Source organism: Aythya fuligula, chromosome 8 (assembly GCF_009819795.1).
Source record: "Aythya fuligula isolate bAytFul2 chromosome 8, bAytFul2.pri, whole genome shotgun sequence".
NCBI lineage: Eukaryota > Metazoa > Chordata > Aves > Anseriformes > Anatidae > Aythya > Aythya fuligula.
This window is the reverse complement of record NC_045566.1, coordinates 20619212-20644137: the sequence shown is the minus strand read 5'-3', so window position 1 is coordinate 20644137 and position 24926 is coordinate 20619212. Positions and strand designations below refer to the sequence as shown.

Here is a 24926-nt window from a genome sequence, read left to right as displayed (position 1 = left end):
ATTACCCACAGAAGAGCATCAGAAACTCCTACATATTGCAGATGTCGTTCTGGGTTATGTTACACTGTACTTGGCTAAGCAAAGAGCTTCATCTTGGTAATTTAATAGTCTGCCCTCTTATTGAGATCTGTGTTTATGGCTCTTTTGAGGACACAAATGGGTAAGGCATGGCTTTACTTGGGCAGGGAAAGGCACCTGACAGACAGACAGAACAGAGATACTTCTCCAAAAGCACGATAGTTAGGAAGGGAGCAAGAACAACCTTGTGAACGGATTTCTAAAGTTAAAACAGACTTGAAGCTAATAACCAAGGGGTATTCAGAGAAAACTTGTCCTAAGAAAGTTGTGAGGCTTAACAATAAATACATTTTTTTTTTCCAGATATGAGAGTTTTCAGAATGAAGGAAATACACCTAATAAGCCTCCAAGCTTAGAGTCCAAAGTCTAGATACCAGCTAAATGGATCATTAAAGAGAGAAATACAGAATACATGCTCCTCATCCAGACACGGGAGAAACTGTTACCAGTCTAAAGTTTAATCCAATTATTCCTAAATCCTACTTAAAAGTTTAACATCAGAAACTGCAAATGCATAGGAAATTGCTTCCCTATGAGCACTGGACTTATCTAAATACCACACAGCAAGTCTGTACCACTGTGTAGAACAAACTTGCCTGATATTTTAAGCTCCCATTTGCTAGGAAGTACCAAAGCTCTTGCAGCCCTGGGAAGCACCTAACCACGTAACCACAGCTGTGCAGGCGTAAGCACCAGGGGACTGCACTTTCTTACCTGCAGACACCACGCAAGAGATACGGGGACAGAAGGAAAGGGTGAATTCATTTTTCTCACCCAATCCCCTCAACCATACAGCATCCACACATAAGCAAGAATTGACTTATTTTTGATTTCCAAGGGCAAGACCCCAATCCTGAAACACAAGTTCATGTAACTCCATATTTAGTCTACATCTGTCTGCTAAACCATGCCAAGCCTTCTGGGAAATATATTGTCTTTGGTAAATACCTGACTAAATGTAGCATTGTGCTTCTCAATATAAGAAATGAATTGGGAAATTGACAGGTGAGGTGAAATCAAAATAACTTCAGGTTAAAAAGCAGAAGAGGCAGGCTGTCTGGAGAGCATTTTGGAACTATTAATCAAATTTAATATACTTTTTTAAAAATAAAATTAAGTAAAGCTTGAGTATAGGACATTAAAACATCCTTACCAAATGAACAAAACCAAGAAAACTGGTATTGCAGTGATCGCTAACATTTATGTGCAAATCCTCCTCACTGAAACAAGATTACAGTGGTGGAATGGAAATGAACCAGAAAGCCAATTCATTGTTCACACAAAAGCAGAAGAGAGTATGATTAAAACCCAATGCTTTATTTCTTCTCAGGAAAAATTTGTGTTCTTTACCAATCTGAACTGCCTTAGCTAAGTCAGAATGTTATTTGCTTCATGTTTATTCCTAAACAAATTATTACTTGAAGATCAACATCAGCAAATTATGACAAAGACTGATTTTAATTTTGTACCACAATTCTGACACCAGAAGACATGCACACACTTCAAATAGAGAACGGTATATTAACGCTATGCATAAATAAAATGAACAAAATTACACATGCCAAACTTCAAGATTAATGCTCGTTACTAAAAGATTTGAAATGACTGTTACCAGTATCACAACACACAGAAGACAAGTCTGAGAACAAAAGATACAGCAAGAGTTGGGGTTTTGTTTCTGTTTGCTGTTTTTTTGTTTTGCTTTGTTTTGTTTTTTGTTTTTTTTTTTTTTTTGAATGGGCAAGTGAGTTTTTTGCTCATTTGGTTTACACATTTTATTACCTTCACTAAAAGCAGTATCCATCTGTTACAACACTAGCATTTACTTTAGCACTTGTTGAAGAAATATCCCTTATGCAGGTTCTTTCCTTAGAAAGCCTGCAGTGCCTTAAGGATTTCAAACACTTCAGCTGTTCACAGCTCGAAAGCAGCAAACAATTGTTAGCTGAACCCCTAAGCTGATGGGTACAAAACCATTTGGTTTCATAGATATAGCAGTGTACTCATGAGTTTTTTAAACCTCTGACAAAGCAAGATTTTTTTTAAAGCATCTACTCATTCATATTCAGAAGTCTAACACTTCTCTAAATTTTTACCCTTTTAAAGGTGCTCGCTCACTGCGAAGCCAAAAATAAAGCAAAGTGAAAGGCCATTATTCTAATCAGCCCACTTGAAATGACAAAGCCTAGAAAATAATGTGTAATACTTGTTGGATGCTGTTGCTCAACTCTCCTTATAAAAAAAATTATACCATGGCCAAATCATGGGGAATTTAAACCCATAAACAAAGCCACTAACTTGGTTTTTGTAGCGAAGCGATACAATGCACTGACTTCTCTCATTTCAGTTCCTTAATCCAGCCAATACAAATTCCTGGATATCTCCCTCTCCTGAATGCGGTTCAATGGTTTAACACTCTAACTAAAAATTTCAAGTGTTCACATCGATTTGTTGCATGAAACAAGCCAACAATAACCCCTCTGGTTTGTGGTTTCTTTTTTTGTTTGAGCTCTCAGCTGCATGCATTAAAAAGTCACATGCACAATTCAAGACTTTGATTTAAAGAAGCATTTTGATTAGACAAAGAAGCAGCAGCAGCTTAGTATTTTCTGCCCTTTCAGAAGTGATATGGCTATCGACTTCATCTATATATTAAAGAAGTTCTTCATCACTCAGGCAATGAAAGAGCCGAACATTTTTTCTCAAATTGGCTTTAGATCTTGAGAACAATTCTAGAATATGATTAGGTTTTTGTTTAAGTGTATAATTACTGTCCTTCCAGATCCTCAGTCACTTGAGGAACCCTACAAGGGAAAACCATCTTTAAGGAATGGTGAATCTTGCAATTCCGATATAGGCATGTTAGAGGGAAGATAATGTCCCCCCAGCCTCCCTGGCACAACCATAGGAGTTTTTGTATGCACTGCTAAGACCTTGCGTGGGGACACCCTTCAACGACAGAGTTTAAAAATATTTTAGCTCTCCTGGGTGTTGAGAGATTGGACTTACTAACAACTAACTATGTCAACATACTAAAATAATGACCACGTAGCTTCAGGTCCATATACAGAGATTTACCCCTCTTCTAAGGCAAGGCTAGGACGCTATAAACTTTGCATCCAGATGAATAAGAACCACTCGTCGTTGTGCTGCTGCTTTGACAAATATGGACGTCAATGAAATGAAATTTTAAAGTATTCCTCAAAATTCCTTCTTGCTTTTCTGTGAACACGTGCGACTACTCTCCTTTCAAAACCCATGTAACTTAGGAACTTCTAGTTGCAGTTAACACCACTGCATCAAGCTCCTCTCCATGCTCCCGTACAAAATCTCCCATTTGATCCAGACTATAATCCCCCTTTTCTAGTCCCTAGACTTCGCAAGCATCAACTCTTTTACCAGGCTGCTTACTGTACTACAAGTTCTCCAGTCATGTACCTACCCCACAAGGACACTGCACATCCCATAGCTCCTTGACAGAAACCCTCATTGTGAAAAGAAAAACTAAGTTTCTGTCTGAGATGAAAAAAAAAAGTCTGTATTTCGGTTATTGAAGAACATTGCCATAATCTGATTTTCCTTGAAGCCATGTTGGTTCAGGCAGCACTTCATAAATTGCTCCTTAATCTGAATTTTTAGAAGGAAATATATTTAAGCCTTCCAACTTGGCTTAGCACTGTCTCTCTGGGCTGCCAGAATACTTTTCCCTCACTGAAAAAATAGCTAAGCCTCTGTTAAGCACTGCATCTGTAGTAAAATAATTCTACTGCCCAAGATGAACACTGGGGGATTGGAGTTCCTGTGCTGAAACCCTACTTGTTTTCTCACAAAGTCCACTCCAGAACTTCTGTCACTAATAGTTCTTCCACACACTGAAATCGCTGCTTCTTCCTCTCCTTGGGAAAATACTTATTTATTAATATTCTTCTGTAAAATAAAGCTAACGGGAACACATACAATCAGATTTTATTTTATTGTTATTAAAGCAAATGCTCCTAGGCCCAGTACATCACTTTATCAAGCTGCTCGCAGATGCAGCGGACAACTTGCCAGATCACTGACAGCCAGCCCCAGGAGCTGCGCAGGACCTCGTGGAGGAGATGCTGGATCTGTTGGACAGAGGAAGGTCTCCTATGGGGAACCTTGGGCCAGTTTAAGTTACTTTTGTTCTGTTGGAAGTGGCAAAAAAGGAGTTGTTGGACACCACACACCTCGAGACCTGTTTCTGCACTTGCATTACACGCTTCATTTACAAAACACACATTCGTGCTCTTTCTCCAGATATAGGTGTCTCGATAACTGTCACAAGAATGCCTCTGAGAAAAAATCCTTGTTTCATCTACACAACTTTAAAATGACCTTATTGTTTCCAAAATAAGCAATATTTCTTCCAACATCCATTTGACAAAGCTCAACTGGAATCCCAAGGAGAAATAGACATACATCTTAACCAAACTTACTTTGTAACGCTTTCAGAGACTATGGCAAAGCATAAAGAATCCTTCTTAGATAACTAGGTGGGAAAAAAAAAGCAATGGATTTATACAGCTGTGCTTCCCTTAATTCTACCTCAAATATTTACACCGCCGTGGCTAAGTCGAAGTATAAAATGGAAATGCGAGTCAAAAAGTAATAAACAGTAAAATAATTAAACAGTAGCAGTCTAAAGAGCAAGAATTTACCGTAAAGCAAAAAAATAAATATTTCTTCAACCTGAGGTTCGCCAGCATCTTAATTTGGAGCTCAAGTTCCCAAAGCATTTTTCTTTTTTCTTTCAGTCTCACCAGCCCCGCTTTCTGCTGCCACTGCCCCATTACCATATCCCTCCCCCACAAATTGTGCCCTGGACGCTCGAAACCACAGATCTCCCTTCAAAAAAAATGGCCAGCATTCACTGTGGCTCTGCCTACCCTGTAAACATGCTGAATGGTTGCATCTACAGGGCCAGGCACCAGTGGGTAATGCTGGCACCAAGTCGCTTTGTGGCTTTCAGCTGTTTAATAAAGAAGTGAGCAGTGATCAGCCTAAAAGCAGGTATTTAGAGACAGACTTCTATTAGTTACAGCTAGAAATCTGTCTGTAGAATCCCTCGCAGAAAACAAACATATCCTGCTTTATACTCACTGAATGGCATTCTTTTTCCCCAGGTTTAAGAAGCATGCAGGCATTCAATACATCTTCCCAGGAGCTTTGCTTTTTCTGTGCATGTATAGCAGACCATACATTCGTTTCCAACAGCAGCAGCTAGGCCTGAAGATCTCACCTGTTCCAGCTGCAACACGGCCCTTTAACTTTACAAAGAACTTACAACACGTGGTTGCTCATAACAGTGTAAGTGCAATATTACATGTTTATTACAATAATCACTGCTGTCACTGTGCAAGACAGAACCCTGGAAGGGTTGGAGTACATGCCAAAGTTGCTCAGAGTCCAAACAACAGGCCATCACAAAAAGGCACACCAACTGCACCTTCGGCATAATGCTCCTGGTGGGTGACTGCCAAAGGCAAGAATGTGAAAATAAAATCACCGATATCTACAGTTAGACTTCTTTGACTTGGTAAGCAAGCAATAGCTTTTCCAGTCCCTCTTGTCTCTTACTCACCCACCAACTGACTGAACAGATTAAGATTTCAAGGAACAACCCTAACACGAGAGCTGAGAAGGCAGCTTTGTGTCTCAGCCTGGCACTAAAACCACCAGCAGGAATCCTGTTTCCAGTATCTTTTAAACTAAATACCATTCAGATTTTTGCTCTTCTGTCCTCAGCATAACTGTAACAACCTGTACACAGTTACCTGCTTTCGTCAAAACACAACACAACAGATACAAGATGAGACTTCCCAATGCTGACGTTGATTGTATCAGTTAACTCTCACCTTTATGGCATCTATGCACTGAAATTCTTTTTTCCTATGAGCCAAAACAACCTAGCAATTATTTAGACGGCTGTCTAACTCTTGTGCAGCAACTTACTTTTCCTGCTGTTTTACTAGCTTTATTTTTTATCTTGTCTCTCACACATAAAGTACTTAATCCATAACTTATTTTTCAGTTCACCACTTGAAAAAAATAATATTATTTTGAAACCAGTATTCATCTACCACTGGTTACAGAATTCAGTCTTTGTTAAATCACTGATGTCAGTAGTCTATACTACATCTCTTCTTACCAGAAGTTCTCACTATGCTAGAAACTTTTTCTAGTTTGAGAAAGCAACTGGTAACATATCCCATGTCTAAGCTGAGAGGTACAAATCCACTGTTATAATGAAAACCTCACTAGCACACGTTTGCATTCTCATTGACGCTGGTGTCCTGAAGAGCTTGACCATACTGTATCACTCTGGTTGTCTTCAAATCAGCACTGAAATCCTGGTGAAGATTTTACACTTATCCATTACGGTAGGACTAAGAATGTGAAGAATAAGGAAATGAGCAATTAAAAAAAACAACTACAATGAGTCAAAGGTGTTTTTCTGCCAAGGTACCCAAGTTTTTGTCAAATTTACCTATTTTCACAACATTCAACAAGAATGACCACAAAAAGACAGCAATTAAGCAAGTGCTAGTGAAAAAAATAAGGTAAGTTTACCTGAAGAACTAAATATCAACTAGGAAGTACAGCCATGTATAGAAACATGATTAAAAAAGAAATTAACTATAATCTTGCCCAAGGGTTGTTCACTGACTACTGGAAATTTTGCTCAACTGTTTAAAATGCTGTAAGATATATTTCAGACCCGTTTACAGCAAACAAGGCCTGAAAATAAATACTCCAGAAGGCTGAGACTAAAGATTTAGTTTTCTTTTTGGAGAAACTGAGAAAACAGCAATCACCAGGTTGTATAAACCCAAACTACAATCGTATGTTCATATCATAATCATGTGAAATGTTGAAATTAAAAAAAAATGTATTTGTAAGTGGAACTGTACCTAGTTTGAGGCCCAATATGGTAACAGTAAACACTCTCGATTTCATTACAGATTTTATTAAAAATATTAAAATCGGATAACATTTATAACAGGTAATATTTAGAATACTCATGAAAGTTAAAAGTTTCCGCAAAGGAGAGATCATTTAAGAGAGCAACAGGCCTATGAAAGGAGATGCCAAACAAAGCACCTTTTTATTTTGTCCAAGTCCATGGCAGCAGCTCCACACAGACTACATGAGCTCCTTGGCTCCTCAAGAGCAGCCACCTCTGGCTACGAGGCAGAGCGCTTCAAAGGAACTTGTAGCTATTCTGGACTGAACACCATAGTTCAAGTGGAATTGAAGTCCCTAGCCCCAAATTCCCTAAATATTTGGATTTACTTTATGCAGAAAAAATGTTAAGATAAAACTGAAAGGCTGGCAAACACCCAGACCAGCCTCCCATGGAGGAGGTGATTCACTGACAACAGAGCAGAGAGAGGGCCCAAGCCACGTGCCTGGAACCTCAGTCAGGAATAAATCCCATTAGCTATCCAAGAAGAGCTTCGTTTGCAGGTACCACTTCATAATCTAGCTGCTTTAAACTTTCAGTGTGCTCACCAAGATCGATTTAGCCATTAATAATGAATTGAAATTTTTATCAATAGTTTAAAAGCAGAATGAATTTAATGGGGATGTTTTGTGATATATACTGCCACACATCAATATCCTACTCAGGACAACACATTGACTTGAATTATGAATGCGGTGTCAGGCAGAGCTTGAGAACGGTCTTTCTAGTAAGATTTTTGAATCACTAGAATAGAGGGACCATCTGTCTTGTTAACCTCTGCAAGTAGGGTAAGAATCACCCACTGGTTTTGGCTCTGGATGGTATCAAAGTGATTATTCTGTAACATTACACCCCTAAAAAAAAAAAAAAGACAATGCTCTACTGATGTAAGAATTAGCAAAGTTTGGGGCATGCTGAGCAGTCCTGAAATAAACTCGTTTTCTTAGTATATAACAGGTGAATTTCAGTTAGTCATCTTTGACTGTAACTGCACCTATGTATAGATTTGGGCTTTGCACCCTCCTGAAGAGGAATGCGAGCATCATAAATGCACTAAGAATCCTTGATAAGATCCAAGGCTGAGAAGGACGTGATTGAGAGGTGACTTCTTCTATCATGCATAACTCCTAACAGAAGTCTTACAATCAATGTACTACCAGAGACCATTAACTGGAAGGCTTGATGTTCTATGTTTAGTCCCAGTAGGAACATGTACAAGCAACAAAGTTTTGCTGATTTGTTACTATTGAGCTTAAATATTTCCATACTGTGATGGACTAAGAGATTCATCCTGAGAATTTACAACACTGACTCACAGCCAACAGGTGTCCAACAGAACTACTACCAATGCTGTTTTGCAGGAGAAGAGTTGAAACAGCAACACAACTGAATGTTATGATTTTATGTGGGTCTTCTGTAACACAACCAAAACACCACCCAGACAGTCCATATACAAGCCAGTCATAAGAGGTCTTCTCTGAAAAGTTAAAAAAAAAAAAAAAAAAAAAAAAAAAAAGTTGAATTCCCTATTAGCGTTGGCAGAGGTTATAAACAGTTTTTATGATGCCACTGCTTATTTTAATACAGGACTATTCTGTCATAACAAGAGTGAAAATTTTCTAGCCCCACTAAATGTCATCAGAAATTGTCACCGACTTCAGCTGGGATGTGCTGTACCATCTGCCAGTGTCTGACACTGGCTGGGCATTATGCAGGAATGGCTGTATTAAAAAACAGGAATCTGTACCTTCATTAAACCAATCAGCATAAATAAACAAACCATCAAAAGGATTAAATTAAACACCTCCAGAAAGAAAAAAAAAACAAGTTCAGATCAAGTATATCCTTGCAGCTACTATGCACATCTCAGAATTATGGTGTATCATACAGATTTAAAGGATCTTTGGTCTACTTTGCACACAATAACATGAAAATGCCTGGAGAGCCTAGCCCCAAAAGACTACTCAACATTAACCAGAATATAGACAATGAAGAACAGGACAGGATCCATTTTTGAAACCCAAGAATGGTGGAAATGAGTTGCGAAACATAGAGGAATGGGGAAGGGTAGGGAAAATTGAAAAAATTACACAGCAACTAACAAAAATTACTTACAGCATATTCTTCTGGTGTAACCTTCAGAACATCAAATACCACTGCATCAAAGCTCTTCTTCAGTTCCGCTGAACCTTTGTCACTCAAAGATTCAGAACTGCTACTCTTCTGCAAAAACAAACAAAACTACCGATGATATTTTGGTTTTGTAATCTTTTTACACTGCCAAGATCAAAATTCCTTTTCTAACATCACATTTTTTTCTATTGGGCAAATTAACAATTAAAAAATCCACGGGACTTATTGTCTCCTAACAAAGATCACTTGATTCAAAGACTCTCAATCTGATTTCAACGGACTTCAAAAGCACTTCTCAATACACAACCCTTACGTATTTCAGGATGTAATTAAATTTCAGTTTTGTTGAGAAAAAGTTAACAACAAGAATCAAAATCTGAACTACAGAAAAAATCACTAATGAGGAAAAAAAGACAAGGTCTGCCCCAAAAGAATGCATTTGCATCTAAGAAGCTTAGTATAACAATTAGGGTTTTTTGTTTGTTTGTTTTGTTTGTTTGTTTTTTAAATGGTAGTAACTCAAATCTGGCAGAGATACCAGATCCAACCTAGATTATTTCATGAATTAGTATCTAGAACATACAGGTATTTGCTTCCTTGAAAAAATACAAATATTGTTCAAAAATTAACACTTTGTTCAATACGAAAACAATACATCTGCGTTACAAATAATCACTTCCATTGGTATACAGATTCTGTTCAGTCATCACACTTTTTTCACACAGAGGTTGAGATGTCATATCCAGATGTACATCTCACATTTGAGCCCCAGATGTATCTAACTCAGAAATATGCATGCAGCATGCAATTTTTCTGCTCCCCGCTCTCCTGTAGAGACCTGTAAAGCTAAGCCTTTTTTGTTTGCTTATTTTTTTCTCACTTTCAGAAGCCTGGTATAAAGCAAACTCCTGACTAAGAGGAAGAAATGAGATGAGACATGAACAAAAAGCATCATGAGGGACCACAAGTAGTACAGTCAGTAACTGTATGAGCTTTTAACACTTCTTCAGCAGCCACTATGCTTGCCTTAAGTACAGTGTAACATCTATAAGCTTCAGCAACAGCATAGCCTGGACCTAAGTGCTAACAGAGCTCCCCCATCAGATTTGCTAATACTTTGTTTTGGAGACTTTGGAGAGAGAGAAATCGAGCAGTGATGCACGGAGTGCTCATGCCCTTGTTGGGAGCTCCAACTTCACTGCAGCAAAGCACACTGAACACAAACCAGAAACCAGTCTTATGTTGGAGACCGATACATCCTTAACCACTCTAACGCCTGCTAGGAGGTATCGCAGGGGTGTACACCTCCTGAAAAGCTGAAAACGTTAGACTTCGACCCACATAATGTAGGCACTTTCTGACAGTCCTTGTAATTTTACTGCTAATGTTCTAAACTTAAGATCACGGGTATGGGTCATATGCACAACATGCATACAAACGAGCGTTTTCACCGTGGAAGTCATTTTCACTGTGCTTCCAGTAACATCCTGCATCAAGTCTGCTGATGCCAAGACAGAAGGGGAGATAGATAGCACGCTGTCACCAATACTGGCAAACAGTTCTCCTGTTCTAACGTCTTCTCCTGAAAACCTAACAGTATTTTATGGCTATACTATTTATTTTGACTTTGGCTTCCCAATTACTACAAGTGCATTTGAACTCCTTGAGAGTTCAGCCAGCTGAAATTTAAACTCTTGTCCATATTTCAGCATTTTCGTTGCAAAAACAGATAAAGAATATTCATGCTCGTTTAATGTCCGATTTTAGTGAGCTTCTTCTGACAGTACCATCTCTCTGAAAAAAAATGGCTTTGGAAACACCACCAAAAACTCCAAATCAGATGCGTGTTTTCAGTAACCATTGTACTACATTTTCAGAAACATTTCCCAGTTAGTAAAAAAAAAAAAAAAAAAAAAGACACCTGCTGAAAGCAGATTTATGTCCCGTCTTTATTACACTCCTAATCCCAACTTTTAAGTGTATTTTACTTAATTTTTACCAGACAACACGTAAACAGTCAAGACTCCTGTTGAGTAAGATGAGAGCTTTCCTCTACGAAACCTTTCCAGTTACGTGCCAACAAGTGCCAATTCAACAATTCATATTAAGGGAATTACAATACTTGAGAAATTGGTGGAGATACTTGATTCTTTTCAATCACACAACACTATTCCTTTCACCTTGTTTGGACTACTTTCCATTCCCATCCACACGCACAAGTGCATAGCACACATGCAGCCCTACTATTAAAACAGATTTGTAATACACATATGAAATGAACATCTTCAAGGCTCAAATATTCTTTGAAGGAAGCAACCTTTTTCTGGACTTTGTGGCTTGTGTCGCTCTCATTTGCAGTGTTCACGAACATTGTCTTTTAAATAAAAGAGGGGAAAAAGACAAAATGAAGTCTACCGTGTTAAGAACACATTTGCAATTTGACAAAAAAAAAAAAAAAACAAAACCTGAAAATATTCATTAGCAGTAAAATAACTGTCTTTCAAAGCAGAAAGCTTTGGTTGTACATCTGTACAAGCCAAGGCATGCCACCCTAAAGAGAAACAGTGCATCTGGAAATATTACTCATAATACACTAAGGGCAGATTTTAAGTTCCCATCATTCCAGTAATACAAGGCATTAGAAAACAATACTTAACGAGGGAGTGATTTGCAGGAGTTTTGAAAAAACAGATCCTGTAAACCCTCTATCAGTGCTAAGACTCAAACAGATCCTCACTGGCAAAAAAAAAAAAAAAAAATCAAAACCTTCTGGTACTTACCTCCCCCCCACTCACTTAATAAGTAGATGGCAAATGGAAAATTACATTAACTTCAAAATATGAAAAATCACTGTCAGACTGCCCCAACACGCACACGCTACCTGTCAAAGGCGAGAACATTTCCCACAGGCCTTGCCAGCCCAGCTTAGTGTACTAAGAGCATCTATTATTGTTAAAACTTGAAAAGAAAAGCTTCCTTGTCTAGATGTGATGGAAAGAGCACAGAAAAGGCAGTTACTGGCTATGGCAAGGCTGTAAATGTGAGTTCATGCTTTCTGTTGGTATACAAAGGTCAGAACTCTATTCACATCTAAACTGGGGCACATAAAACCAATATATCCGTTTAAACATGAATTTCCTGTGCCAGACCTGTTAAAAGAAAAGATTACTTTTGGGTACATTTAAAGAACTGAGTATTTATGATTTTCAGTACCTCTTGAGTTTTACAATCCTTACCTCTGAAGCAGTAGCTGCAATATTAACACTGCTTGACTGCCCGTTCATTAGATCCATCCTGCCCACACCATTAGTCCTCGTCCCTACATTTACAGCAGAAGGATCATCTCCAAGGCAACTGAATGATCATTCCTACAAGAACAAAAAGTCGATCAGAAGGCAGTTTGTTCAAGCGTTTTAAACAAGATTCAACATTGGAAAAAAAAATAACTCCCAAAATGTTTGGGCCTCAGTGTGCTGCAGCCTCAGATGCATATTCCACAATTACCTGCTTAATGTGTGAGGGACAACGGAAGGTTCCATGGCAATCAGCTTCTTACTGCTAGCATAGGCCTTCATATTCTTTTCTATACTCTTCTCTATGTGCCAAGTATCAACATGTAAACATATGCATTACCCCAACAAAGCTTGGCCTGCAGCACAGTTCATGTATGATTCTTTTCCTTTGATAACAAGCTTTATAGAAGTATATTACAGATGTTACCTCTACTATACAGCTTCTCTAAGAAGTTATCCAATGATTCCTTATCTTAAACACTTATTCATCAGCTTTAATCCAAAATTATCACATTAATAATATCATAATTTAAGAATAGAAGTGGAATTTACCTTTTTGTCCACAAGCTACCCAAACTACCAAATGGAAATAAAAACACGTGCATGCACACTGGAAAATCCCACACACTAACTTTTGATGCATCCTTGCAAGGATACTTTCAGTTTTCATTTCTCCAGAGAAAAGGCCATGAAGCAATTGAAGTCTTTGGCATATGCTACATGAAAAGAGTAAGACTACACAATATGTACGGGTAACAGACGGAACAAAAATTGGCTTGGGCTTAAATTTCATGAGATGCTAGTGCCCTCTAGTGTGAGAAAGATTACACAACAGTTTTCATAGGTGTATGTTCATAATGAGTGACTGCTCCTGAATTTGTTATTTTTGAAATTCACTTTTGGTTTGTAGTTTGACTCCAGGACTGTTACACAGGCTAAAGACAAATGGTAAAGTTAAGTGACAGGTAGCTGAGCAATATGGCATGACAAGAAGAAAGTATTACTGCATCAGATATTTAAGACCTCTATATCACGAAACAAATAAAATCATCTGAAAACCTCTGTCTCCAAGTGCAACAAAACAGCTATATCAGACAAACAAGCCTGGAAGGCAAGAAGCTGCAATATTTAAATAATAAAATAAAAGCAATAACTTTAAAATGTCATTGTCAGAATGCAATACACAAAGGAGGTCAACTGAAACAGAGAACCAATTGCGAATTCCAGCCAAACACTACAGCTGCTAGGTATTTTTGGGTAGCAGTAGTCCTTGTCTGACCTACCCTGTGCTACACTTCCACAGCTTGGAACAGCCACACACATGCTAGGGTCTTGGTTTGTTTGTTTGTTTTAAGAAACTTTGATGGGGCTGATCTGATTCACAACACAGAAAACACTGCACGCCTCTCTATCGTTACACTCCCAGCCCATACACTGTAATTAAGATTATGTTACCTCCATTAAAAATACTAGCTAAATTCTAAGTGCAGTCCATAAGAAAGGGAAAAAAAAAAAACAAACACTCCTGTTTGGCTTGCAAACTCTGTTTTTGTCACCGTCTTCCTTTCCTACCCAACTTACCTGCCAGACCATCTCACACAGCACAGTTCTAGCTCCCCCATGCTTCTTTTCCATACCCTGTTCATTTACTGAACAGAAAAGCAAAGAAATGGTTTCTAAAACATGTCATAATTTTCTTTCATCCAGTGACAGCAGAGGACGGAAATATGAGTTCTCCAAAATCACTTTCAGGCTCTCCCAATGTCCAAAACAGTTCTGTTGTCCCAACTTAATCTTATTCTCTACTGAAAAACTAACCTTTAGCTCATGTTTTTAATCACTCATTATAAAGAAAATTGTCAGTTTGCACAACGTCATCCTACTACACTGCCTATAAACGTATCATACAACACCAACCTTAAGCAAAGGGCTACACCCTTGTCTCACAGATACTTCTGTTCCCTTCCCCTGGGGGTAAAAAGGAACTGGGGAGAAGTGCTTCTAACCAAGGAAAAGTGAAAGCTAACTTTTCCTGGAATCACAGAACTTCGGAATGGTTTGGGTTGGAAGGGACCTTGAAGCCCACCCAGTTCCACCTCTCCTGCAACAGGCAGGGACACCTCCCACCGGCCCAGGCTGCCCCCAGCCCCATCCAGCCTGGCCTTGGGCACCGCCAAGGCTGGGGCAGCCACAGCTCCTCTGGGTAGCCTGGGCCAGGGCCTCACCACCCTCACAGTAAAGAATTTCCTCCTTACATCTAATCTAAACGTGCCCACTTACAGTTTAAAGCCATCCCCCTAGTCCTATCCCTAGGCTCCCTGACAGAGTCCCTCCCCAGGTTCCCTGCAGCCCCCTCCAGGCCGCTGGGAGGTCTCCCTGGAGCTTCTCTTCTCCAGGCTGAACAACCCCAACTCCCTCAGCCTGTCAGCCAAAACAAAACAAAATTTGTTTGTTCTGTCAATGGAGTTGGAGCACGCTATCTGCTTCTGTTATGACACAGCACAACTGGTACTTTTAAAGAAAGTGCCTATGCACGGGATTCAGTGGCCCATCTTGTCTCCTGCTACTAAAACTCCTCTTGTGGTTTGTGTAATAAGAATATGTTGAAGCTCAGATTTTGAGACTCCTGCAGGAGTGCTAGAACCATGAGGTGCGTAAGTATATAAAAAAAATATATAAGAAAATCACTTAGAAACCCCTGCATTAAAAAGAGGCTGGGATCACAAAAATAAAACATTTGCCAACTAGGCTGTATCATCAAAAGGTGTCCGTGCAATCTTGATTGCGTGCCCATTGCTACCTTATGACATTACCTCTGAATCATTTACAAATACCTCTTCCCACTCTGTGAATACATAGCAGAGGGGCAGAATTAGCTCTGGGCTGCCAGAAACCAGCATTTACCAAATTTACCAACTGCAAAGTTCCAGAACTCACCACATTAGCAGAGCGTGCTTAGGAAAGCTGCACTGCATCTGAGAGCACCATGCTCCTTCCGTAAGGATAAGGAGTTGAGACAACAGTTGTGATCGGTATCTCATTCAAGAGAAATAAAAATCCTAGCAGTGGAATAATCAAGTAGTTAGGTTGGTATGCACCCTTCTGCTCCCCACCACTACTAGCAAGGAACAGCACTAGCAGAAAGTGATCGACGCCAGTGTGAAACAAACAACTGCTGAGGCTGCAGCAGTGGGTGTCACTGTTGTCAGTGTGCCCAGTATATCCGATTAGAAAAACTGAATTACATTAAATTGAACTTGCAGTTTTTCTCCTCTTCAGTTTAAATGCCTTTCTGAACACCAAGGCACTCATGAATGTGGAACTCAAAGTTTTATAGGCAGCATGAGACGTGCTTTTAAGCCAGTCTGAAAGCTGGGCTGTTGGATGCCCTAGGCAATACCTTCCTATCTCTTCATGCCATGTATGCCATATAGTAAAAAGCAACCCAAAAATACTGAAAAAAAGATTTGTCATATGCAAAGAACAAAAATGTCCAGACTAAGCAGGCACAGTTTTCAGTTTTCCTTCACCCAAGGCAGTATTTGGGGACCATTATAGCAAGATGCCCAACAGGACACCTGAGCTCAAATCCTTTCCAGTGCAGAATCCAGGGATATTCTTGTCGCAGCATTGGTCAAATTCTAACAGTACTTTGCTTCGTGTGTTTTTCAAAACACACTGTGCAAACAACATTTTAAAATATGACCCTAAAATTACATTAAAAATGCCTGCTAAGGTCAACATCCAGAACTGTGAAGAGCTTTGAGGAAGCATAGCCAGTGTGATTTAGTGAACAGGTCGAGAGTTACGATGATCAACTTCCTCTTTGCTATTATTCATAATGTCTGTACAAAATGCCATTTGTTTTGTTCTCTAATCCCAATGAAAGAAAGAAGTGCCTGCATGGACTATGATCAACTAAGAGTGCAAAGCCACTACCAAAGACTTGGTACCAAAGAACTGTAAGACCAAAAGACCTGTTCAAGACGCAATCAAGCTCCTGAGCTCATGGAAACTCACTGGTATTTTGATAAACACTACAGGAAAAAAAAAAAAAAAAAAAAAAAAAGCTAGGAACAGAAAACAAAGAACAGAAACATATTGGGTTTTGCAGTTTTCAATTTCCCATACACATAGCACAGCCAACCTAGATTTAGCTATTCCATACCAAGCCCTCAAGATGCTTCAATGAAACCTTGCAGCCACTGACTGAATTCCAATTCTGGATCTGAGCCTTTGGATTATTAGCAAGAATTGTGTTGTGTTGTGTTTTTTTTTTCCAGCATTGCTTGGCACTTTCTAAATTAACAGTAATTTTAATCACTGAGCACAAGACAGAAGCTTTCATCTCCTGGGTGCCAAGGCGCATCCTTCTGTCTGGAATCACTTTGTGGAACCACTTCAGCAGCTGGGATGCCTCACCACCCTTCTGATTAGAACTTGGTAAATACAGAGAGCCAATTAATCTATACCTTTTACCATACGTAGGTACAAGCAATTATGCCTTCTGCACACAAATTTCCACCTTACATGAACACCTAGATGTGCTCGTGGTTTTAGGTGTTGAGCTCCTGAGTGCTCCCCCAACTCCCGTGCAGCAATTTGAAACAAAACTCTTTGCTAGGTCACAAACAGCCCAACCAACAGAAATCCAACACTAAAAGCATGCAACACTTAAGATACTGCTATTTTAATGCCAATACTTTTGCCTTGATCTTTTTGAAGTACATATTTTTGAAATACCTTTTAGTCTTCCCTTTGTTGAGAGGGACATAGATCACAGTTTCCATCAGATCACCGTACAGATGCTGTCACTCGGTGGGGTTGCACAGGACCCGGAAGCGATGCAGAGAATCCTGATGCCCCAACCCGCAGCACGAACACCTTGCATGCCCAGCACACCTCTTGCAGGTCCGTACCAAGCCGGCAGCTGCAAGTTCCTGATGTTGCTGTATGGTGGTGCTGCGTGCCCCCAGCTGCACACAAGCTGCTGCACACCCAAGTTCGCTCTGCTTGGAAGTGGTTCAAGTCAGCCTAGGGGCACGCAGGCGCCGGGGAGGGTTGCGTAAAGAAGACAAAGTACACTGGCACACAGGCATGACGGTCACCATGGTATACCTGAACTCGTACCACCTGCCATCGGGGTGAGGGCTGAGCACATTGTTCTTCCCTGCATTTGGTGCACACACACCTCAGTATGCCTGGAAGACCTGCACAGGTAAGGGCCGTGTTGGCACAGGAACGTATTACCTAATAGGAAAGAAACTCCACTTATTTGCTGTATGTTGTCTGCTCCACAACAGGAGGGATTCTGGAAGCGGCACGAGACCGAATGGCAGTAACAAGACATTAGAGGTACTGCAGAAGGGAAAAACCCAAGGCAGTCTGAGCGACCCACCAAGCTTTTAACTCCCTTGACTTCAAGCGAAATGCATGACCTCCTCCTGCCCCAGAAGCCACCGCTCTTTATTACCTCCCGTCAGGCCTCTCAAAGTCCACAGAAGCTACATAAACACAGGTAAAGCTGGAAACATGCCTGAAGATAGCAAGAAAACTTATCACCTTCCTGGGTGACTGCTAAAAGGCAAAACCAGAGATAACTGTTTCAAAACAAAACACACCCTACACCTAAACAAGAACACCACACACAAAAGCCCCACAACTAAGCAGAAAGCCAGCATGGAATAAGGGAGAGGACAAAATGTGCATCCAACATGGAAAGAAGATTTTCTTAAGTTAAACTGAATTGCACCTTCCTAACTATATTCTTCAGTGTTACACTGGAAGCACTAAAACCAGAAAAGCAAGGTTTCTGCAGAGTAAAAATAGGGATACTACGTGTGTAGTGTTGAACAAAATGAAAGTGCCTTAAACACACTTTTTAACTCAGTGTTCAGCAAGCATGACGGTATTAAGAGGTAATAAAAGATAACAAAATGATAAAAATAGGAACTTTCACGGTAGAAATGAAATAAAAGCTCAAGCAACTCAATATAACTCCATGCTCCTGGAGGAAATTTATCACTGAAAAGCTCAAATCCCAGAGCTAAAACTTCCCATACTAATAAGTCTCCAGTCAGATGTATGAATCTTGACAAAGCACTTGATAAGCTGCCACAACTAGTGAGGACTGAGATAAAAGCCTCCAGTAGAAGACATGCAAGTAGATAATGACATGACGAAATCAGAGATACAGGAGCATAATTTTGAACATTAATATTAGACTAGGAAGAGATTACTAAAGGTTATTCAATATGCAACACCAGTACAAATATTGGGAGAATGATATAACTGAGAAATAGAGGAAAGCAACACAATACAGACGGAATAAAGCATCTGGTAGATAGGAGAATGAACAAAATTCAATCATTACAGAATCATTTGGGATGATACCTGCAAAATGTGTACGAGTCTCAGCACATCATTTGGAAATGACTAATGCTTGCATTAGTTGTAGACAAATACTCAAGCCGATGCATTTCATAAGAGAATGACTGCTCTATTCCATGCAGTTCTGGCCATTCAGCTTTTAAAAGACTTGAACCCAAACATATGCAGGGAAGGGCTTCCAGGTTGATGGAAGACTCCATTATAGAAGGGGAAACAAGGAGACCTCATCTTGCTTATGCTAACAAACTGAAAGCTGCAGGAGGATACACTTGCTATGTGTAAATAGCAGGAGGACAAACCAAAGGAATGTGAATAAAATTCGAAGTTATGCTTAAAATCAGAATATTGCAACCAGGTTCTTAACAGCTTCTGGAAAACAGTATTAAAATAAACAAAGCCAGAGCTGATAGCTGATTCTAGACTCGTTCCTGAAAGAAATTTTGTTACATGGTGCCTGTGGGAGCAGTGCAGCTCACCCAGTAATACAGAGCTCTTCCTTCACTGGTTCACAGTCCTGATGCAGACCCAAAGCACCTCCTTCCTCCTCCTCATACATCTCAGCTGCTCAGATGTGTCACACGTCCACTCCTTCCCTAAGCAGCTGGTGCACAACAGTCAGGGTAATATCAGCTGTTTAAGCTCCAACAGATGAAATCAAAATCTACAGAACAGCCACAAACAGAAGAACCTTTTTATCAGGTTTTACAATGAAGTTTGAAGTACAAAATGATGCTTTGTTGGAACATGGTCTTCAATTTAGATTCCCTTCTCTCACAAGTGAGGTTCTCATTCTGTTTTAAGCAAACACTACCTATATAAATCATTTTCACCATCACGTGTGCTTACATTCTGGACAACAAAGTTACAGTGCTGCTATTGTGCATCTCATACTTCTGAGCTCTAGAAAAAAAGTAAGATAAAAAGACAGAGATAACATTAAGGTAATAGACAGTAAGGCTCTCTCTCAATCGTATCTTACTCAATTTCCAACTATCAAGATGATTTCTTTGTGGTCCTCAATGCTTGCCTCTTCCACTCTTAGGAGCTGGTACATCCCATAGCTTCAATATCCTCAGATGAGATAAAGAAAGCCTCACAGATCAAGGAGAAGCTCTTTCTCCAGGACACAAACTGCTCAGTTACCCAATTCTAGTACAAAAAAAAACAAAACAAAACCAACCAACTATCAGCTTTATCTGTAATCATCTGGCAACAAAGTCCAGCTGAAAGTTTTCTAGGAAGAACTGCACACAGAGGAGATGCTTACTGTTCTGACCTCCGCCGTTCAAAAACAAGCTCTGCCCAGTGCAGACAACCGACTGGTAGCCCAGAGTTAATTGGTAGATATCACGGCACAAGGCACTAGCATCAGTGCACAGCTGCAAACACGAAGTGAACAGAAGAGCCACTGGAAGCGACGAACGGAGTAAGCCAAAAATGTGAACATGTGTTTAGCATGCTATTTGAGTTCAGCCTGGGGTTGTAAGAGGTCTGCTTTCTTTTGACAAAAAGCTCTGTCCAGTGGAGTTTGGGACTTGTAAGGTAAAAGCCACATTCACTAAATAAATAACTTTACTGCGTAAGAACAAGTTTCTGTTCAAAAATTACTTACACATTATCCAGTTCCCCAAGTTGTTTGTTTTGGTTTGGTTTTTGCTTCAGGGATCACTAGCAGCCTCTACTCCAGCTTGTAGCTCTTTAGGAAGGACACTGCACAGAGCAATGTCTTACTCCTTTGGATTTAGCTATTATTTTACAGCTGCCGTCAGAACAGACTGAACATCTTAAGTCACAATGTGTGGTTTGCTTTTCCTCACACACGCCAAGAGGACAAGCATTCGGGAACCAATGGTGTAAGCACAGAAAGTACACTGAGTATATTAAAGTTTCTCCCTCCTCTATCTCCCCCTCCAAAATTCAAGCCTGGTAATAGTTTAGCCTGTTTAAGAAACATTTCTTCAAATGTTTGAAGAAATCCAGGCTTGTTCATTCAGGAACCAGAAGACAATTCCCAAACACACAAGGCAGGAGAAATCACATCCTGGAGACATTTTCGGACGACAGCAGCTACTGACATTTGTTTCCATGAACAAGAGGCACAAAGAGAGCAACTAAAATAAATAGAATGATTTAAACTAGAGCCAGACAGCCTAACTAATGACACAGTTCTACAAGATGACAACCTTGCCATGGCTCGCTTTTCCACGACTCCCACTGCGTGGCCTTGTAGCGATCCATTTTGTTTGCAGACAGAAGGAACAGCAAAAGATTGATGTCGTGCTGATCAACTGGAGTGCAGTTTGCAAAATATTTTTGTTATGGGTTAGATATACAGGCATGGCATCAGGGGAACCAAGGGAAGAATGCATCCATGGACACCACGCTGTGAGGAGGAATCATACTTAAACAAGCACCAGCAGTGTTCTCAGTGCCACCGGTATGAATTTCAGGATCCATAACAGCCTATCCTTTTCAGAAGTATCCAGATCCACGCTTCTGTTTTGTTTCTGGATTTTACAAACACCACCCTACAGGGAAGAATTACTGTAAACTGTGCATCAGCAACAATACCACAACATAACCCCTGAGAATTCTCTAGAAGTTGCCTTTTTTATGCTTCAGTTTAAGTTTTCTGCCTTTAAAAAATAAAAAATGAAGTTTTAAATAAGACAATGGCGAAAATTCCAGCAGAAAAGGAACATGAAAATGATAATCTACAAACAGGCCCACATGGGTAGCATACTTCATCTCAGAAGAGAACTGAAGTACTTCACAGAACAGTTTGGAAAATGATTTCAGTACAATTTTCTTTGCAACAGCATGCAGGCAAGTTCTGAAAACCAGATGACAACTGCCAACAGGAGCTCTTCGTCACTGTCAGTAGGCCGCAGGAGCTGTCACCAGCAGCCACGACAACTCACACACCAAAAGTGCACAGAAATCAGTGATGAAAACTGAAACTGAGGACCTCAACACTGAATATCACGCATGCATGTAAAGCAAGCCCGAATATCCATGCAACTCCAAGTCACCTTCTGTAGACGTTAGGCGGTGCAGTCAGAACGGGGAGCAGCCAAAGCAGAAGCAGCACAATGCAGCCATCCTAGGGAGAGCTTTTTAGCAACTAGAGATGACGCAGGACCAACTGCTGCCGAGTAACAGCCGCCAAATCCACGCAGCTCAAGACCAGGCACACACACCTGCCTCAACTGCATGCTGCCTTTGTACGACTGGACAAAAAGGCAAAGATTTCAGAGTTATGGGAAAGATGACAAAACCCCTCCCACTGAACAGCCATTGCTGGCGTCGATGAGGAAGAAAATATTGTTGAAAATATTTTACCTCCTTTTTTTTTTGTCAAGCCATGACACACTATGTCAGTCCGTTTTAAAATCCAGTTTTCAGAGAGATGAGAGTAATCCTCATCACTAACACCTGTGATGTCAGCATTTCAACTATTTTCCCTTTAATTTTTCACTTCTACCATCTTGCATCTATGTGGAAATTTGCACAGTTGCTACAGAAATGGTGCTAATGGGAAAAACCTACCAGCTTATCCATTACCTGCACTTGGTGTGATGGATATGAGGCGCAAATACAACAGGCATTTGGGGAAGGGAGCTGGATTTACTGTCTGTGCCGGCGAATTCTGCCTGTGCCATCATCCCGTGTTTGTTCGTAGAAGCATGTCAAGCTTGGTTTGTCCAACTTGTACAAGCAAAAAACACAGCAGTTGTTTACCCATCCAAGCAGCCAGATCTTTTCCATGTTTCTCACTCTCTTCAGAAGAACCTCAGTAAGCAAGACAACTGGTAAGTGACTCCACCACCACCAGCTGAATGCTAAATACTTTTCTTCACCCAAGACCAGTCAGTAACAGCTGGCTACCAAAGAACCTGCCTAAAAAATATGAAACATGATAGAGAAAATGCAAATCCATGATAATGCACACGTGTATGTGGGATTTCAGCAAACCAAACACATGTTACTGTCCGGTAATGGGGACCAAGCATGGTCCCCACTTCCACTGCAATCATTTAGAGATGTTTTCATGAAGGAGGCCAATATATTGTTATAAGACATTATCAGATTTTTCCTTGTTAGCAAAACAGAAACACTAGGTTGCAGGGAGATCTCATCTCATTAGATACTCAAAGCAGACAAACTTACTTGAAAGTGTGAAGTTCTGGTAAAACCATCTCATTGCTTGTACAATGACAAGAGTTGAAGCACCAGAAAAAATAAAAGCAATTTCAGGTAAATGGATAGTATAAATTAGAGCCCTGCTGGAGCTATTTCTAAGCCATCTACCTACATTATTGATGAAAGTATTTGTTCTAGAGAAACAATGACATAATAAATACCTACATAGTTTGTAGAACTTGTATAATTGATGGAGAATACAACATTTTCCAGAAGACATCAAAAAGACATCAAGATGTAACACAAGCACTAATTTGAAGAGCAGAGCTGGCAAAGCACGGGATCCAACTAAGTAAACCCATTTGTGTACCTCTAATAGCAGGAAAGGCAAGCCTCGCATTCTCGATTAAAAAACAAGGGGGAAAAAAAAAAAGAAACTGCAGGAGAAAGATAAAATGGTGGAATTCTTCACAGCGTGTGACAACTCTAAACCAAGCAGGGACCAAGGAAATCAAATATTTTCTCCAGGTACTTCCTAAGGAGGTATAGGGACATTATTTTGTTTGAGCCATGCTTCAAATAAGGAATGGAAAAATCATTAGCTGCTAAAGGAGCATACACCCTTCTGCTCGACACTGGATTTAATGGCAATAGGATGAACGTAAGAGGAAAGCAGAACCCAAACCCGGACACACTTTACTGGTGTTAGAGAAGTTAAGGCACAAGATGCACACACACACAGCTGATCAGCCTGCACGGTTTCTGAGGCACGGAAAAACTGTGCTAGGAAGCTAAGGGATGGACAAGCATCTTCTTCCAGATCACACACAGCATGGGAATTCCCACAATTTTTATATGCCTCTATGTACAAAACAAGTGATGACAGTGTCAGCATTCATTGGATTTGCTTTTTTTTTCAGTATTTCAGTCAACTTCCAGCTCAACTACTCCACACAAGAGCAGCATTCCCATATGCCTTCAATAGAGTCCATCAAGAAGGGTTTTTAAGATTATTCCTGCACTACAAGCTCAGTAATTTCACAAGTGACACTCTGTCCAAATTTTACTTGGAAATTTTAAATATTCAGTAGATGATTAGATAATTATTACTCAAAGATATCCTTCAGGCTAAGATGTGCAGCTGTCTCCATTTCTGCCAGATCAATGGATGCAGGCATTAAAAATTGATTCAATTACAGAGATGTGCAAGCTGAAAACTTGGATTCAGGAGTAATGATAAGAGAGACTGTAGACAACGTAATTTTGGTACAGGTTTGGAGGAGAATGGTGCTTTGAATGCAAACACACTGTTTTACAGCAGGTATCGCTTCATTCTTAAGGAACTCATGCTGTTTAACTAAGACCACAATTACATTCATCTTTATGTTAATCTTTGTAACTGATAAAAAGTAAATCTTGAATGCTACATTTCATGGAAGTTCACATCCTGAGGTGGCAGGGTGTCACAAATAAGAAAACACAGTTCCTATGTGACCATTCAGTGATGTTAACTGTATCTTTAAAAGGTTTACACTGACACCCTCAAAAAACAAACAAACAAACAAAAAACCACTACAAACTGCTACTTCAGTTGCTACTGAGACCTGGAATCTCTGATCTTGGCACACTGATCAGTAAATGTTTTGCTTTTCTTCCGAGGATCCTCAAAACCAGCACAGTGCTAGGACAAAGGAGTGGTGTGGACCTCGGGGAATTCACAGCTGGATGAAAGCAGAGATCCTCACATCCTAAAATGTTTACCAGGTAAACTTGGCTGTTCTCTAGCAACTTCTGGCAGGACAGCTATAAGAGGTCTGTCCCACATTTTGCACAGCTTGGTCAAAACAAGTATTTTCAATATCACACAAGATTCACTTGGAATAGGAAGAAAACCACAGAAA

The 24926-nt window shown here is 40.0% G+C and overlaps 1 protein-coding gene across 3 annotated transcripts in view; it reads right to left on the bottom strand.

Moving 5' to 3' along the window:
- Positions 1 to 24926, bottom strand: part of RALGPS2 (Ral GEF with PH domain and SH3 binding motif 2) — a 145602-nt gene that overhangs the window by 84459 nt on the left and 36217 nt on the right. For all 3 annotated transcript variants that reach the window (XM_032192116.1, XM_032192118.1, XM_032192117.1), the window contains 2 exons: positions 12436 to 12567; positions 9182 to 9289 (listed from right to left, as the gene is read on the bottom strand). In XM_032192116.1, the coding sequence (XP_032048007.1) occupies positions 9182 to 9289; positions 12436 to 12492 (165 nt within the window). In that variant the 5' untranslated portion in view covers positions 12493 to 12567. The remainder of the gene's footprint in view (positions 1 to 9181; positions 9290 to 12435; positions 12568 to 24926) is intronic.